The 19118-nt window shown below is 40.8% G+C and overlaps 4 protein-coding genes across 5 annotated transcripts in view; all 4 read right to left on the bottom strand.

Moving 5' to 3' along the window:
* Positions 1-19118, bottom strand: part of LOC307256491 (protocadherin alpha-C2-like) — a gene marked incomplete at its 5' end in the record, with an annotated part of 199325 nt that overhangs the window by 56093 nt on the left and 124114 nt on the right. Inside the window, one exon of one of the 2 annotated variants that reach the window (XM_080035464.1) lies at positions 15684-18059. The exons of the other annotated variant lie outside the window; for it this stretch is intronic. Within the exon in view, the coding sequence (XP_079891590.1) occupies positions 15684-18059 (2376 nt within the window). Of the gene's footprint in view, positions 1-15683; positions 18060-19118 lie in introns of those variants that run through there. 2 annotated transcript variants of the gene reach the window in all.
* Positions 958-7305, bottom strand: LOC307256582 (protocadherin alpha-3-like; the record flags this gene model as incomplete). Its single annotated transcript, XM_080035610.1, has 3 exons — positions 958-975; positions 1264-2112; positions 4927-7305. The coding sequence occupies 3 exons, from the start codon at positions 7303-7305 to the stop codon at positions 958-960; spliced, it is 3246 nt and encodes a 1081-aa protein (XP_079891736.1).
* On the bottom strand, positions 7404-10340 carry LOC307256578 (protocadherin alpha-3-like; the record flags this gene model as incomplete). The annotated part of the gene is made up of 2 exons (XM_080035605.1): positions 7404-7448; positions 7956-10340. The coding sequence occupies 2 exons, from the start codon at positions 10338-10340 to the stop codon at positions 7404-7406; spliced, it is 2430 nt and encodes an 809-aa protein (XP_079891731.1).
* Positions 10740-13656, bottom strand: LOC307256577 (protocadherin alpha-3-like; the record flags this gene model as incomplete). Its single annotated transcript, XM_080035604.1, has 2 exons — positions 10740-10745; positions 11278-13656. The coding sequence occupies 2 exons, from the start codon at positions 13654-13656 to the stop codon at positions 10740-10742; spliced, it is 2385 nt and encodes a 794-aa protein (XP_079891730.1).

Below are 19118 nucleotides of genomic sequence, written 5' to 3'. Positions count from 1 at the left end.
TAATCCACCAAAACGGTAAAATATCCAAAAGCCAACCAAGCTCTCTTCATTTAGAGACCATCTTTCAGGACGAAGTGGTTTACTAACCCAGCCCCTACGAAACGCACAGGCAGTTTTTTTATTTCACCGACAGTGGAGGAGGAGTTTTAAATCATCGATTAACTCAAATAAATGTGTGGTCTCGTGCGACATCTTGCGTTCTTTTGTACTAACCACACCTCATGAGTTAGGGTTTACAAACATATTATACTAATATCAATACACCAGACATCTATGATTATTGATCGGATTCCGTAAAGAATGCTGTATGTTTGTTTCAAAAACAAATATCGTAGCTGCAGTGAAATTATTTAATGTGGCCTGTCAGTTGCTTCAGCTTAATTTCAAATGTTTCACAAATTATCGCTTTATTTTTCATTACAGTAATACTATGGCATTAACACTTTAAACTGTTAATTTGATCAAATATAGTTATTTGTACAATTGAAACACATGTATTGATCCTCAAGATTATTATTACACTGTATTTTTTGCCTCTATATATGGTAATCAAATGCACAGTTTTTACATAATACAATACCATTTTTTCTGTCATGTTGTTATACATTGTCACGTGACGTAATGCACACCATAATGCATCTTTAGGTTCTTGTTTTATTTTCACTATTTTCATACAATGTTCCTATGGCTGTAGAGCAACTGCAAGGTCACATTTTTTTTAAAGCAACGTTTACAAACCAGATGATCATTTAGAACAGAAGACCCTTCAATTAATTCCTCTCCATGTCACCAGCCTGTTTGTTGTTGATATATGTTGTGTTTAAAAGTCTAGGCCCAAATTTTCTGAAATATATTTTGCTTTGCATAAAACAACAATGGCAACTTTTTCTATAAAATGTGCAGACAAACCAGCAAGCTATGGCACATACGATACGAGTTCACTATAAGTACATGAAGTCAAGAATGTGCCAACGACTGGGGAACACAGAAAGAAATCAGCACCATGGAGAGCGACTGTCCCAGTAAGCAATATCAGAGGGGGAAAAAAATCACTTACAATATTTATATAGCCAGTGATGTGCTATTAATTCGTCACTATCAATGGTAAATGGGATCACACTAGCACCACCAATACATAATATATTTGAACAAGCCTATTGTAGTGTACTTGGCAGGTTTTGGCCTACGATTAAAGAAGCTTAAGCTCTAAATGAAAAACTAAACATTCACTAAATTACAGTTTTCATTCATTATGCACCTTACCTTTTCTTTATTAGGTAAAGTCTGAGTCCGGTTAAAAGTGTCCCCTCCATTAATACTGATGAGTTCCGCATCTACAGGCGGGTACGGGGCGGGGAAAACCACTACGTCACTCTTCATTGTGTCTGAGCTGAAACACACGTCATACTGCTGCGTAGATTTAGAGTAAGACCAGCTCCCGTCAGGGTGGGTGGTGATCATTGGGGCGCTGTACCTGCTGAAACTGCCGTCTGTCCTGTGGCATTTCACAGCTATTAAACTGATGAGGCTCAGCAGAAAGATCACTGACACCGACACTATGGCGATCAGCAGATACAGGTTTAAATCAGAGAAGCTCTCCTCCTTTATGGGCACATGTCTGAACTGAGTCTGGATGTCAGCTGTGCTTTCAACCACCACCACATCAATAGACACAGTAGCTGACAGGGAGGGTTCTCCGTTATCAGAAACATACACCACCAAGGGGTGAGTTTTCAGGTCATTGTCACTCATTCTCCTCTTAGTCCTGATTTCTCCGGTGCTGGTTCCAATCCGGAAGAGGTTGTTTCCTTTGGGCTCAGAGAGGTGATAAGAAAGCAGCGCATTGTATCCAGAGTCTGCGTCTACAGCCCTGATCTTTGCCACAAAGTATCCCGCTTCAGCTGAATAGGGAATGTTCTCACTATTAACGGAGCCATGCTCAGAATATGGAGACAGTATAGTGGGACTGTTGTCATTCTCATCCAGCACTAAAATGTTCACAGTCACGTTGCTGCTCAGCGGAGGAACACCAGAGTCTGTGGCCTGAACTTTAAACTGTAACGTTTTGGTCTCCTCGTAGTTAAAAGACTGCAGGCTGACTATATCTCCTGTCTCTGAGTTGATGTTAACAAGCGTTGAAATAGGAAAACCTTTCGGATTTGTATCCATTAATGAAAAAGTCAATTTAGCATTTTCATTAGCATCTGCATCCTGTGCAGTCGTCCTCGCTATGATATCTCCCACTTTACTGTTCTCTTTCACGTTAATATTTATATTGGCTTCTGGGAAACGGGGCGCGTTGTCATTAATATCAGAAATGTGCACAGTGATTACAGCAGTGCTTGAAAGAGGCGGACTGCCTTCATCGGTAGCAGTAATTGTAACATTATACTGTGATACGATTTCTCTGTCAAGGAGACCATCAACTACCAACGAGTAATAGTTTTTGTAATTTGACTTTAGTGCGAAAGGGACCGAGCCTTTAATTGTACACGTGGTCAGGCCATTTTGCCCTCCGTCTTTATCAGTCACAGTCACCAATGCAACGACTGTTCCAATTTCAGCACTTTCCTTTACTGGGCTCATTAGTGACGTTATAGATATTTCTGGTGTATTGTCATTGACGTCGACAACCTCTACCAGCACTTTTGAATAACCACTGCGAGGGGAATGGCCCTGGTCTGTTGCCCGGACTCTTAATTCATATGCATTGCTTTCCTCATAATCCAGATTAGCATTTACAATGATTTCACCGCTTTCCGGAATAACTATGAATTTGTCAGTAGAGTCCACATTTCCGCTTCTCATTAAAGAATATCTGATGTCAGAATGTGGACCTTCATCTAGATCTGTAGCATTGAGTTTCAATAGTGTTGTACTTATGGGTATATTTTCGCTGACTTTAACTTTATAAAGCGTCTTGCTGAATGAAGGCGTGTTATCATTAACATCTATCACATGTATACGAATCTGCATAGTACCAGATCTGGCCGGCTTTCCTCCATCTACAGCGGTTAATGTCAGTTTAATTATAGATTGTTTCTCTCGGTCCAAAGCTTTCTGCAACACTAACTCAGCGAATGCACTGTCTCCCCCGCTGCTCACATCTATTGTGAAATACTCGTTCGTACTGATCTTGTAGGTTTTCACTGAGTGACTGCCAGTGTCTGCGTCTTGGGCTGTTGGGAGCGGATACCTCTCTCCCGATGAAGAAGACTCGGATATATTAAACACGTGGGTTTGCTCCAGGAATGATGGTGCATTATCATTGATGTCAATAATGCTGATCTCAATGCGATAGATATTCATCGGGTCGTTTAATAGTCCCTCTATATTCAAGGAACACTTGGGTAAATGCGGACAAAGCTCTTCACGGTCTATCCTTTCGTTAACAACCAAAGCTCCCGTTCTCAAATTAGCCTCGAAATATTTCTTACTGTATCCCGATACAATCCGAAATCCCCGTTCCTCCAGTTCCTGTGTTTGAATGTTTAAATCCTTTGCGAGATTCCCCACCACTGTGCCTTTGTCTACCTCCTCGGAAACCGAGTAGGAAATCTGAGCCCCAGACCACTCTGATAAACAAAGAATGATGGCGCACAACATCCATTTGGCCTCTCCATTATGTTGAGGATTCATCCTTTTCGTTTAGGTAAGAAATCCAAAGCAAACAAATGTCATTAATCCACCAAAACGGTAAAATATCCAAAAGCCAACCAAGCTCTCTTCATTTAGAGACCATCTTTCAGGACGAAGTGGTTTACTAACCCAGCCCCTACGAAACGCACAGGCAGTTTTTTTATTTCACCGACCGTGGAGGAGGAGTTTTAAATCATCGATTAACTCAAATAAATGTGTGGTCTCGTGCGACATCTTGCGTTCTTTTGTACTAACCACACCTCATGAGTTAGGGTATACAACAAATATTATAATAATATTAATACACCAGAAATGTATGATTATTGATCGGATTCCGTAAAGAATGCTGTATGTTTGTTTCAAAAACAAACATCGTAACTGCAGTGAAATTATTTAATGAAGCCTGTTAGTTGCTCCAGCTCAATTTCAAATGTTTCACAAATTATCACTTTATTTTTCATTACAGTAATACTATAGCATAAACACTTTAACCTGTTAATTTGATCAAATATAGTTATTTGTACAATTTAAACACATTTATTGATCCTCAGGATTATTATTACACTGTATTTTTTGCATATATGGTAATCAAATGCACATTGTTTTACATAGTACCATAAAATGTGTTTCTGTCATTGTGTTATCCATTGTCACTTAATGCACACCATAATGCATCTTTATGTTCTTATTTTCTTTGTACTATGTTCATACAATGTTTCTATGGCTGTAGGGCAACTGCAAGGTCACATTTCTTTTAAAGCAAAGTGTACAAACCAGATGATCAATGCATTCCTCTCCAGCCAACAGCCTGTTTGTTGTTGATATGTTATGTTTAAAAGTCTAGGCCCGTATATTTCTGAAATATATTTTGCTTTGCATAAAACAAAAATGGCAACGTTTTCTTTAAAATGTGCAGACAAACCAGCAAGCTATGACACATACGGTACGAGTTCACTATAAGTACATGAAGTCAAGAATGTGCCAAAGACTGAGGAACACAGAAAGAAATCAGCACCATGGAGAGCAACGGCCCCAGTAAGCAATAGCAGAAGCGGGAAAAAATCAATCACAATATTTATATAGCCAGTGATTTACTATTAATTCGTCACTATCAATGGTAAAGGGGATCACACTAGCACCACCAATAATTATTTATTAAATAATATATTTAAAAAGTCTATTGTAGTGTACATGGCAGGGTTATGGCCTTAGATTAAAGAAGCTTAAGCTCTAAATGAAAAACTAAACATTCACTAAATGACAGTGTTCATTCATTATGCCCCTTACCTTTTCTGTATTAGGTAAAGTCTGAGTCCGGTTAAAAGTGTCCCCTCCATTAATACTGATGAGCTCCGCATCTACAGGCGGATACGGGGCGGGGAAAACCACTACGTCACTCTTCAGTGTGTCCGAGCTGAAACACACGTCATACTGCTGCGTAGATTTAGAGTAAGACCAGCTCCCGTCAGGGTGGGTGGTGATCATTGGGGCGCTGTACCTGCTGAAACTGCCGTCTGTCCTGTGGCATTTGACAGCTATTAAACTGATGAGGCTCAGCAGAAAGATCACTGACACCGACACTATGGCGATCAGCAGATACAGGTTTAAATCAGAGAAGCTCTCCTCCTTTATGGGCACATGTCTGAACTGAGTCTGGATGTCAGCTGTGCTTTCAACCACCACCACATCAATAGACACAGTAGCTGACAGGGAGGGTTCTCCGTTATCAGAAACATACACCACTAAGGGGTGAGTTTTCAGGTCATTGTCACTCATTCTCCTCTTAGTCCTGATTTCTCCGGTGCTGGTTCCGATCCGGAAGAGGTTGTTTCCTTTGGGCTCAGAGAGGTGATAAGAAAGCAGCGCATTGTATCCAGAGTCTGCGTCTACAGCTCTGATCTTTGCCACAAAGTATCCCGCTTCAGCAGAATAGGGGATGTTCTCACTGTTAACAGAGCCATGCTCAGAATATGGAGAAAGTATCGCTGGACTGTTGTCATTCTCATCCAGGACTAATACGTTCACAGTCACGTTGCTGCTGAGCGGAGGAACACCAGAGTCTGTGGCCTGAACCTTAAACTGAAATGTTTTTAACTCTTCATAGTTAAAAGACTGCAGACTGACTATATCCCCAGTCTCTGAGTTGATATTCAGCATTGTAGATACTGACACTGAGTTACTATTACTGTCTAAAAACGAATAAGTCACTTGGCCATTCTGGTCTATGTCAGCATCAGATGCAGATATCGTTTCAATAATTAACCCAACTTTACTGTTTTCCCTCACGTGAATATTAAACACGGGTTGTGAGAAACGAGGCGAATGATCATTCACATCAGAAACGTGAATAGTAATAACACTATTGTTAGAGAGGGGAGGACTCCCCTCATCGGTGGCTGAAATTGTGACGTTGTAGTTTGAGATACTTTCCCTGTCAAGATTCCCGTCAACAACTAGAGAGTAATAGTTGTTGTAATTTTTCTCTAGTTTAAAGGGAACCTGATTTAAGATTGTACATTTCACTTCACCGTTTTTGCCACCATCTTTGTCGACAAAAGACACTAGTGCAATAGCAGTACCTACATCTGCGTCCTCTTTCACTGTATTTAACAATGACGTAACAGTTATCTCGGGTGCATTGTCATTCTGATCTATTACTTCTACCAGCACTTTACAGTGAGCAGACATCGGTGGCTGACCTTTATCATTTGCTTCTGCACGGATCTCAAACGCTTTATTTTCTTCATAATCGACATTAGCTTTGATAATTATCGCACCTGTTATGGGATCAATATGAAACATCTCTAATATACGATCCTGCCCTTTACTTCTCAAGGAATAAACTATCTCACCGTTTGTCCCCTCGTCTGAGTCGGTTGCATTAAGTGTAATCACAGTCGTCCCAATTGGCGTGTTTTCAAGTATACGAGTTTTGTATAATGGGCTACTGAAGACAGGAGGGTTATCATTTGTGTCTAAAACGTGAATAATGACTTGTGACGTGCCAGATCTTGGTGGAGTCCCCCCATCAATAGCAGTCACCGTGAGATGTATAACTGCCTGTTTTTCTCGATCCAGCGTTTTCTGTAAAACTAACTCCGCAGAGGCGCTTTCTCCTCCTTTGATTGTAGCGAGAGAAAAATATTCATTTGGTGTTAATCTAAACGCATTGACCGTATTCTTTCCTACATCTGCATCTATAGCCTCGGACAAAGCGAATTTCATTCCAGGCAGTGTGTTCTCTGCTATGTCTACGATTTGAGATGTTTCAGTGAATAACGGGTCGTTGTCGTTAACATCTAGTATATTTATTTCTAAGCGGTACAGCTTCAAGGGATTATTTATCACTGCTTCGACACTGACCGTGCATTTTGGTTCCTCCGCACACAGCTCCTCTCTGTCTATTCTCTCATTAACGTAGAGAACACCCGTCTTTACGTTTACCTCGAAATATTTCCTTTTAGACCCAGTCACAATCTGAAACATACGAGTTTCCAAATCTTGGAGGCTGAGGTTAAGATCCTTAGCGATATTTCCAACAGAAGTCCCCGGGTTCACTTCCTCTGACACGGAATACGAGAGCTGCCCAGACTCCGCTTCCCGGCAACACTCCAGTAGCACAAGCACCAGATAAGAGACAATGGACGTCCTCATTGATCCAGACATATTTCCATACGGTGATTTAAACACACATCCAGTGCCCCTCCGCGAATTTTACAAGTATAAAAAAATACAACTTTAAACTGCGTCATTTACAGTATATTTTACACATCGGTAAAACAGCTCTTCTCTCGGTCCTTTCGTTCTCTCTGTGAGACAAAGCCTGAGGAAGAGGAATCGTCATCTAATACTGGGAGGAGCGAAAACATACTAAATAGAAACTCTCGATGTCACGGTCTATAGTGTCACCACGTGGAGATGTACTACAACTACACCAATACAAGTTGAGTGGGGAAATAGATGTGATATTTTTAAGAGGCCAATGTTTTCATGTTTTTTTTTTGTTATTTTGTGGAAGTAGGCCTTAACGCGACTGAAACGTTACCAAAAAAACAAATACATAAATGATTGTTTTTGCCAATTCTAAACAATGAGGACGAAAATTACAAAGATAAATGTACACATCCTACAATTTAAAACAGTATTGGATCCAGCATAATCCTCTCCACGGGAACACGTTAAGAGACTGAATAGCGTTCTGAATTAAAAGCAACGAGCAGAAAGTCACAAACACTACTAAACTTAATCTTTTTATAAGAATCTAATGGACACCACAAGAAAAAACATCCTGCGTGTAAATCGGTTGCATTTCTTACCTTTTCTTTATTGGGTAAAGTCTGAGTCCGGTTAAAAGTGTCCCCTCCATTAATACTGATGAGCTCCGCATCTACAGGCGGATACGGGGCGGGGAAAACCACTACGTCACTCTTCATTGTGTCTGAGCTGAAACACACGTCATACTGCTGCGTAGATTTAGAGTAAGACCAGCTCCCGTCAGGGTGGGTGGTGATCATTGGGGCGCTGTACCTGCTGAAACTGCCGTCTGTCCTGTGGCATTTGACAGCTATTAAACTGATGAGGCTCAGCAGAAAGATCACTGACACCGACACTATGGCGATCAGCAGATACAGGTTTAAAGCAGAGAAGCTCTCCTCCTTTATGGGCACATGTCTGAACTGAGTCTGGATGTCAGCTGTGCTTTCAACCACCACCACATCAATAGACACAGTAGCTGACAGGGAGGGTTCTCCGTTATCAGAAACATACACCACCAAGGGGTGAGTTTTCAGGTCATTGTCACTCATTCTCCTCTTAGTCCTGATTTCTCCGGTGCTGGTTCCGATCCGGAAGAGGTTGTTTCCTTTGGGCTCAGAGAGGTGATAAGAAAGCAGCGCATTGTATCCAGAGTCTGCGTCTACAGCTCTGATCTTTGCCACAAAGTATCCCGCTTCAGCTGAATAGGGGATGTTCTCACTGTTAACGGAGCCATGCTCAGAATATGGAGAAAGTATCGCGGGACTGTTGTCATTTTCATCCAGGACTAAAACGTTCACAGTCACGTTGCTGCTGAGCGGAGGAACACCAGAGTCTGTGGCCTGAACTTTAAAGTGAAACGTTTTTAACTCCTCGTAGTTAAAAGACTGCAGACTGACTATATCTCCTGTCTCTGAGTTTATGTTTACCATTGAAGCTATTTGTGTTGTCTTTGGAGAACTAGGCCTACTGATTAAATGATACGTTGCTTTTGCGTTTTCATTCAAATCTGAATCTAACGTCGACATCGTATGTATAGTCGTTCCAATTGGGTTATTCTCTTTTACATAAACATTAATCACAGATTCAAGAAAACGAGGAGGATTGTCATTAACATCAGAAATTTGAACATTAATGACACTTGTGCTAGACAAAGGAGGAGTTCCTTCATCCGTGGCTGTAATTGATACATTATACTGGGAAACACTCTCTCTGTCAAGAGGCCCATCAACCAACAACGAATAGTAGTTTTTATAATTTGATTTTAATTTAAATGGCACGGAACCTATAATTTTACAGTTTGTCAGGCCATTTTTACCTCCGTCTTTGTCAGTGATAGTCACCATAGCGATAGCTGTGCCTATTTCAGCATCCTCTTTCACTGGACTCATGAGAGATGACACAGAGATTTCTGGAGCATTGTCATTGACATCAATAACTTCGACTAAAACCTTGCTATGTGCACTGCGAGGTGGAGTGCCCTTATCTCGTGCTTGAACACGAATCTCGTACGCTTGATTTTCCTCATAATCAATATTGCCTTTTACGGTAATTTCTCCAGTCTGATCATTCAGGGCAAATTTGGCATCAGGGTTTAGACGCCCCCTTTCTGTAAACGAGTATACAAGTTGGCTATTAACACTGTCATCCAAATCGGTTGCTATCACTGTTAATAACGGTGTGCCATTATTTGCATTTTCCACAACTTGGACTTTGTAAAGAGATTTACTGAATAAGGGTGAATTGTCGTTTACATCCAGTACATTAACTTTGATCTGCAAATTCCCCGTTTTGGGAGGTTTTCCTCCATCTATCGCAGTCAGTGTGAGTTCAATAAAAGCCTGTTTTTCTCGGTCTAATGCTTTTTGCAGCACTAACTCAGCAGACACACTCTGGTCACCAATGCTCTGTATATCCAAAGAAAAATGATCATTCGGGTTCAATTTGTAAGTCTTGACCGAATTACTCCCTACGTCTGCGTCATGAGCGATCGGCAGTGGATATCTCTCCCCGGTATATGAGGATTCATACATATCTACTGTGGTTATTTCTTCCATAAAAGCTGGGGTATTGTCATTAATGTCATTAATCACAACTTCAATTCGATGGAGACTGCGAGGGTTACTTAATATGGCCTCTATATTTAAAGCGCACTTTACCATATTGGGACAAAGCTCCTCCCGATCTATCCTCTCGTTAACGAAAAGTACTCCGGATTCATGGTTAATGTCAAAATAACGTTTTTTATACCCCGAAGTAATCTGAAGCCCCGCTGACTCGAGTTGCTGCACGTTAAGATTTAAATCCTTTGCGAGATTTCCCACCGCTGTCCCTTTGTCCACCTCCTCTGAAATGGAGTAGGATATCTGAGCCGCGGACCAGTCGCAGAGACAAAGCAGAGTGATGAACAGACCCGCGATATTGTCCCATTGTTCAACAGAAGCCATAGCTTGTCAGGGAAAATGGTGTAATCCTGGTTTCTGCCTCTTGGCCAATCCACGTAAAAAGAAAAATAGCTTTTTATGTATCCATTCTCGCTTACGCTCCTCTCTCTCTTTAGAGCTTCACTCGACTGTTCGCTATTTTCACAAAGCACTGCCAGAAGATGACGTTTTCACATGTCATTAATATAGGAGGAGTTTCTAAAGGGTGAACACAATATTTTTGCATGGTCTCTAGCGACATCTCGTGACACTTTTCTATACAGAAAGACGGCCCAAAATAAATCATTATTTTAATGTTAAGGTATACTACCAGTTTAAGAATGTATATGCAGTTTAAAAGATTATTTTTTAAATTCATTAACACAATATGTATGTTTTTATTTTGCAGGACCTGTCTCAGTATTAGTACTTAGACACGGAAAACAACACAGAAATGAGCCCTTCGTGATATCAGCACCATGGAGAGCACCCGAGTATCAATAGAGAACAGAAGAAAGACGTTTTAGCACCATGGAGAGCGGCTCAATGCAGTTTTAATACTGTTTTATTGCTCAACTGACTGCAGAGTACTGTATCCAATACAAAATACTTCAACTTTGTAACTAAATTGTTCTGAAGTAATATTAACCATAGTCAACGCAGCCAATATCACCTGCCATCTACATACCAATACGCCAAAACAAACCATTTGGAATCAAGTTTTCAATACCAGCCCAATCCGAATTTTTTTTACAGTAGCTATACTTAAGGCGTAAGTTAAAAGTTGGATCTAAAATATGTTGCAATGACTGCGAATGCTTTAATGACTTTAGAGATACATGTGCAATCATGGAGCTTGACTATTCAATTTCAACCTGTTAGTATCTCAAAACAGATACAAACTTTATGTTTACCCAGATATAGAATAGAAGAACTAATTTAAATTAAACACATGGCTTACCTTTTCTTTGTTAGGTAAAGTCTGAGTCCGGTTAAAAGTGTCCCCTCCGTTAATACTGATGAGCTCCGCATCTACAGGCGGAAACTGTGCGGGGAAAACCACTACGTCACTCTTCAGTGTGTCCGAGCTGAAACACACGTCATACTGCTGCGTAGATTTAGAGTAAGACCAGCTCCCGTCAGGGTGGGTGGTGATCATTGGGGCGCTGTACCTGCTGAAACTGCCGTCTGTCCTGTGGCATTTGACAACTATTAAACTGATGAGGCTCAGCAGAAAGATCACTGACACCGACACTATGGCGATCAGCAGATACAGGTTTAAAGCAGAGAAGCTCTCCTCCTTTATGGGCACATGTCTGAACTGAGTCTGGATGTCAGCTGTGCTTTCAACCACCACCACATCAATAGACACAGTAGCTGACAGGGAGGGTTCTCCGTTATCAGAAACATACACCACCAAGGGGTGAGTTTTCAGGTCATTGTCACTCATTCTCCTCTTAGTCCTGATTTCTCCGGTGCTGGTTCCGATCCGGAAGAGGTTGTTTCCTTTGGGCTCAGAGAGGTGATAAGAAAGCAGCGCATTGTATCCAGAGTCTGCGTCTACAGCCCTGATCTTTGCCACAAAGTATCCCGCTTCAGCGGAATAGGGGATGTTCTCACTGTTAACGGAGCCATGCTCAGAATAGGGCGCGAGTATCGCGGGACTGTTGTCATTTTCATCCAGGACTAAAACGTTCACAGTCACGTTGCTGCTGAGCGGAGGAACACCAGAGTCTGTGGCCTGAACTTTAAACTGAAACGTTTTTAACTCCTCATAGTTAAAAGACTGCAGACTGACTATATCTCCAGTCTCTGAGTTAATGTTTATCATTGTGGGGAGGGGCAGAGATTTACTATTACTGTCTAAAAGTGAGTAGCTCACATGTCCATTGTTGCTGATATCAGCATCAGTTGCAGTCACTGTTTTAATAACTGTTCCTACTTTGCTATTTTCTTTCACATAAACATTTACTACATGCTCTGGAAATGTTGGCGGATTGTCATTAATATCAGAAACGTAAACCATAATAACACTTTTGTTCCAAAGAGCAGGGCTCCCTTCATCTGTAGCTGAAATTGTTACATTGTACTGAGGAGTAACCTCTCTGTCTAGATGTCCATCAACTACTAAAGAGTAATAGTTTTTGTAATTTGTTTCCAATTTAAACGGAACTTCATTCATGATCTCACATTTGACTTCACCATTTTTGCTACTATCTCGGTCTAGGATGGATACTAGTGCAATAGCAGTACCTACACCAGCGTCCTCATTCACTGTGTTTAGCAGTGACGTCACCGTGATTTCAGGGGCGTTATCGTTTACGTCAACTACTTCTACCAGCACTTTACTATGAGCAGACAAAGGAGGCTGGGCTTTGTCTCTAGCCTCTGCTCGTATCTCAAACGCTTTTCTTTCCTCATAGTCGATTTTGCCTTTCACTGAAATGATCCCCGTGTCAGGATCAATTTCGAAAATATCCAGAACATGGTCCTGATCCTTACTACGGAGAGAATATACTATTTCACTGTTTGTGCCTTCATCGGCATCGGTCGCATTCAACGCAAAGACTGCCGTACCAATCGGGATATTTTCAAACGTTTTAACTTTGTAAAGAGTGCTGCTAAACATTGGTGCGTTATCATTAATATCTAGTACATTTATATTAATTTCTGATGTGCCCGAATTCGGTGGTGTTCCTCCGTCAACTGCAGTTAACAGGAGCCGAATATTTGGCTTCAACTCGCGGTCTAAAGCTTTCTGCAGCACTAATTCTGGAGATATACTGTCCCCTCTTTTGTGTGTAGCAAGACTGAAATATTCGTTTGTACTCAGCTTATACGCACTAACACCGTGTTTACCCACATCAGCATCGCTTGCCTCCGATAACTCGAATCTAAATCCAGGCAAAGTGTTCTCAGCTATGTCCAGTATCTGTGATTGTGTGTTAAAAGATGGAGAATGGTCATTCACATCTTTAATTTCTATCTCTACACGGTAAAGCTTTAATGGGTTGTTTATCACCGCCTCTACGCTGACAGTGCATTTGGCTTCCTCCGCACAAAGCTCCTCCCGGTCTATCCGCTCATTGACATAAAGAAATCCAGTCTTTAGATTTACCTCGAAGTATTTCCTCTTAGATCCCGTAACAACCTGAAACGAACGCGACTCCAAATCCTGCACACTGAGGTTTAGATCCTTGGCAATATTTCCAACATTAGCTCCCGGGTTTACCTCCTCTGAGACAGCGTAGGACAGCTGGCCAGAAGCCGTTTCCCAGTAACAATCCAACAGCACTAGCGCCAGATACACAAAAGACCTTCTGCTACTCGGTAAAGGCATAATTCCTTCCAAAAAATCACAAATCAAATATCCACAATGAGGCTCCGTCCGTGGTATTATGAGATTCGAAAAATATTTTAGCCACAACTATTTCAATGATCTTATTCTTACAGACGAACACTCCATAATGTCGTCCCTTCTCTTTCCGCCTCTCTGTGTGATGAAAATCCACTGTCATTCCCTTTTTACCCGAGGAGGAGCCTCAACATTTCAGTGTTATGGTCTATAGCGCTTCTACGTGGTAATGTTGAGCTGCGCACGTGGCAAAAGATAACTGTAAAATACCAGTCCTAATTTAGAAATGCTAATAACCACTTTATGACAAAGGGTACTATGAGTTTTTCCAATGATGTGGATACAAAACAAAGTGTGAAGCCCACGATGTATCTAAAAATATATGCACAGTCCCAAACCTTTTAAAATAACAGTGTAGTCAGACTCCAAGTCATCGTGCCGGAGAATCTACTTTGACAATTATTATTCAAATATGTTAATGAAAAATTATTTAAACGGCTATTCACAATCAACATTAAATCGGATAGCAGTGAAAAATAGATTCGATACATTTGATTTTATAATGGAGCAATTGATGTTTTAGAGCGTAACTGACACATTTATTTTCTCCCTGACGGTATGTTATAAAGTTTGAATTATGTCAGCTGAACTATTCAAGTTTGCAGAAGGAAAAATCATTTTACAAATTTAGGATTCCTGTTTCTGTGGCTAAGGTCTTACACATTCATTTTTGAAGTTATTTTTCAACCGATTAAATATTTTAGGAATGTGCCAAAGGATGGAATTGAGGACATATACCCTTTGGAAATAAACAAGACAAACAAGCAGCCCATTTCAATGCATAACAAGGGGGGAAGTATCCAGATATAAAACCAATAGAACATAAGATCGAATCAGGTCTTTCCATTGATGTAGTAGGCTACCTTTTTTCAAACTCTAGTCTCTACTTGAAAATATAATGACACATGCAAAGATACGACACCATTGAACAAAGCCATTTTCTTAGTTTGAAACATACCCTCAGTCTATTTTGCTGGGATTGCAGGCAGTACACGTTCAGCAACTATGATTGATGACCACATCTCGTTTAAAACTCACATACAAAACCTGGTGAAAAAACTGAAACTAAAGTTAGGTTTTTACTTTAGGAATAAGTCATGTTTCTCTCTCGAGGCCAGACGACGATTAGTCGAAGCTACCTTCTTGCCGGTTCTTGATTATGGCGATGTTTTATATATGAATGCATCTTCAAAATGCCTACAGTCTTTGGACACGGTCTACCACGGAGCACTGAGATTTGTTACTTCTTTTAAAACCCTCACGCACCACTGCTCTTTGTATGCTCGAGTTGGATGGTTTGCCCTGTCCACCCGCAGACTCCATCATTGGCATATCCTAATTTATAAAACCATCCTCGGGGTTCTTCCTACATACCTGCAGAAGTATGTAATTCAGAAAAGCACAGGAAAATATCAGCTCCGCTCTGAGGACTTGTTTTTAATGACTGTGCCTAGAGTCCGTACTGAACTGGGGAAAAAGGCATTTAGTTATGCTGCTCCTTTTTCATGGAACCAGCTGCAAAATGCACTAAAACTTAAGGAGCTGGTTTCTCTAAACATGTTCAAGTCCTTACTTAATAATGTTGAAGCTGGCTCTTCTGTCTGTACATGCTTTGTTTGATGATGTTCTGACTGTGACTCTGTTTTTATGTTCTCTGTTGTTTTTAAATGATTGTCTGTAACTAACTGTGCTGCTGCCTGTCTTGGCCAGGACTCTTTTGTAAAAGAGATTTTTAATCTCAATAAGACTTTCCTGGTTAAATAAAGGTTATAATAATAAGCAACTTGCATTCAGCACCACGGACAGCGACATATACAACGCAGAGGTCGAAACCAGAAGGGTGGCATTGCAAAACATTTTTTAAATAAAAGTTTGTTGCAACTTAAGTAGCAGAATGTCCTAACGTTATTAAGGGCAGTATAAAAACACATACTAAATGCCATTGTTCTTACCTTCTCTTTATTGGGTAAAGTCTGAGTCCGGTTAAAAGTGTCTCCTCCATTAATACTGATGAGTTCCGCATCTACAGGCGGATACTGTGCCGGGAAAACCACTACGTCACTCTTCATTGTGTCTGAGCTGAAACACACGTCATACTGCTGCGTAGATTTAGAGTAAGACCAGCTCCCGTCAGGGTGGGTGGTGATCATTGGGGCGCTGTACCTGCTGAAACTGCCGTCTGTCCTGTGGCATTTGACAGCTATTAAACTGATGAGGCTCAGCAGAAAGATCACTGACACCGACACTATGGCGATCAGCAGATACAGGTTTAAAGCAGAGAAGCTCTCCTCCTTTATGGGCACATGTCTGAACTGAGTCTGGATGTCAGCTGTGCTTTCAACCACCACCACATCAATAGACACAGTAGCTGACAGGGAGGGTTCTCCGTTATCAGAAACATACACCACCAAGGGGTGAGTTTTCAGGTCATTGTCACTCATTCTCCTCTTAGTCCTGATTTCTCCAGTGCTGGTTCCGATCCGGAAGAGGTTGTTTCCTTTGGGCTCAGAGAGGTGATAAGAAAGCAGCGCATTGTATCCAGAGTCTGCGTCTACAGCCCTGATCTTTGCCACAAAGTATCCCGCTTCAGCTGAATAGGGGATGTTCTCACTGTTAACAGAACCGTGCTCGGAATATGGAGAAAGTATCGTGGGACTGTTGTCATTCTCATCCAGGACTAACACATTCACAGTCACGTTGCTGCTGAGCGGAGGAACACCAGAGTCTGTGGCCTGAACTTTAAACTGAAACGTTTTTAACTCCTCATAGTTATAAGACTGCAGGCTGACTATATCACCTGTCTCTGAGTTGATGTTTATCATTGTGGATAACGGCAATACGTTACTGTTATGTAAAAGTGAATATCTCACCTGACCATGTTGGTCAATGTCTGCATCAATTGCTGAAACTGTTTTAATAACTGCACCTATTGGACTGTTTTCTTTCACATAGACATTAATTATTTTTTCGGTGAATAGAGGTTTGTTATCATTTACATCTGAGACGTGTACATAAATAACGCTCGTGCTGGAGAGAGGTGGGCTGCCCTCATCAGTAGCAGTGATGCTGATATTGTATTGAGATGCGCTTTCTCTATCAAGAGGACCGTCCACTACCAACGAATAGTAATTTTTATAATTTGACTCTAATTTGAAAGGAACATTATTGGATATTTTACAGTTAACCATCCCATTTTTCCCTGCGTCTTTATCAAATACTGAAACAAGCGCTATTGCTGTGCCAATGGACGCGTCCTCTTTCACGGTGTTTAACAGTGATGTGACTGAAATTTCAGGGGCATTGTCATTGACGTCTAAAACTTCAATCAATAATTTTGCATGTGAGGTCATCGGTGATGAAGCCCCGTCACTGGCTTGTACTCTAATCTCAAAAGCATTATTTTGCTCAAAGTCTATATTCTTTTTATTTGTCACTGTCCCAGTTGTTTTGTCTATAGCAAATAGATCCGTTTTGGTCCCACCGTCTATTTTACTAAAGGAGTACAATATTTGCCCGTTTGCCCCTGTGTCTAAATCAGTAGCGTTTAGTGTTATTATTGATGTTCCAATTTTTGCGTTCTCATACACACTGGCTTTGTACAGAGATTGACTGAATGCGGGAGCGTTATCATTTATGTCCAAGACGTTAACTACAATTATCATAGTGCCTGATTTAGCAGGTGTTCCACCATCAATAGCAGTCAACGTGAGTCTAATCACAGACTGTTTCTCTCTGTCTAAAACTTTCTGAAGCTGTAATTCGACGGTTACACTTTGTCCTTTATGTGTATCAAGAGAGAAGTGTTCATTTTGACTAAGCTTGTAGGTACTCACAGTATTTTTACCGACGTCTGCATCGTGAGCTCTTTGCAAGGGGAATTTTGCCCCTGCTGCTGTATTTTCTGTTATGTTGATTACCTGTGACGGGCTTCGAAATGAAGGGGAATTATCATTTACATCCAAAATAATAATTTCTATCCGGTACAGTTTTAACGGGTTATTAATTACTGCTTCTACACTGAGTGAGCATTTTGGTTCATCGCCGCAGAGTTCCTCTCGATCTATTCTCTCATTCACGTACAGCGCACCAGTCTTTAGGTTTACCTCGAAATATTTCCTCTTCGATCCAGCAACGATTTGAAACATGCGGGACTCCAAATCCTGGACATTGAGGTTGAGATCTTTAGCGACATTTCCGACAACAGTCCCCGGGTTTACCTCCTCAGAGACGGAGTAAGAGAGCTGCCCAGACACCGCTTCCCAGTTACAATCCAGCAGCACGACCAAGAAATATATCCACACAGAGCTCGTCCTGCTCGGAAAATGCATTATTCCAGATATCGATAGAAATCATACAGAATGATGCGTCTGTTAACGTCATAAAAATAAATAATTATATCTTAATAGGGTAAAACACCAAACAAGTATAAACTACACCAGCGTCGTATCCCACCCTCTCCGTCTCTTTGTCTCAATCGCCTGAGAAACATCATCACCCTCTAAATCTGGGAGGAGCCCCGAGCAACCAAAAAAACGTTAAAATCTGATGGTCTACAGTGTCCTCACGTGGACACTCATAGAACAGCATTTAATTCAACATCAGAATCAGAACAATAATACACATTGTATCACTGTTCAATGTTTTAAATGCTTTAAACTACTTTAGAGTTAGGGGAGACGGTTGAATGGTACTACAATGAGTCACGTTTTCTTACAACAGAACACAACCCGCTAAAACTATAAACAAAAGAGTACAGACACCACGCAAACATCAGCAACATATATAAAAAAATATACAAATATGTAAAGACAAAACATGACTTGTCTTTAAACGTAAAGTGCACAAGGGCCAGATTTATTGTCATGAAGCCATTGCAAGTGTCAATAGTAAAAACTGCAATTATTTGCACGCCGTCCCGACATATTTAGTAATATAATTATATGAGTACATAATACAGCTCTACTTTCTCTTTCCGTAAAGACCCACTCTGTTTTAACTGCTGGACAAAGTAACAGCAAATATCTGAAGAGGATAGGTGAGCTATTTTATGCACCTTTGTTTTCAACGTTGCATACAATGTGCACGTACATTATTTATTTAACTTGCATGTCCTATTGCCAGCAACATAGCTCAGATACTTCATTATACTGTATCACCACGCACAGTGACCCGCTGATTAAAATACTTAATGGGTAGTAAACAATGAATTAAATCCGATAACCCTCAACATGCAGCATGGCTGCAATATATACGATGGCATCCTCCTCCACTTGATATAATTCATATTTTGGTTGTAAAAGTAATCCAAATTTAATTTTCTTTTGAAACTTCTTTGAAACTTTTGAAAGTAATATACATGCAACGACAGCAATTACCCTCCATTTACA

Source organism: Ammodytes marinus, assembly GCF_949987685.1.
Source record: "Ammodytes marinus genome assembly, chromosome: 10".
Taxonomy (NCBI): domain Eukaryota; kingdom Metazoa; phylum Chordata; class Actinopteri; order Uranoscopiformes; family Ammodytidae; genus Ammodytes; species Ammodytes marinus.
Note: the sequence above shows the minus strand (reverse complement) of the source record. Positions and strands in the feature narration are given on the sequence as shown.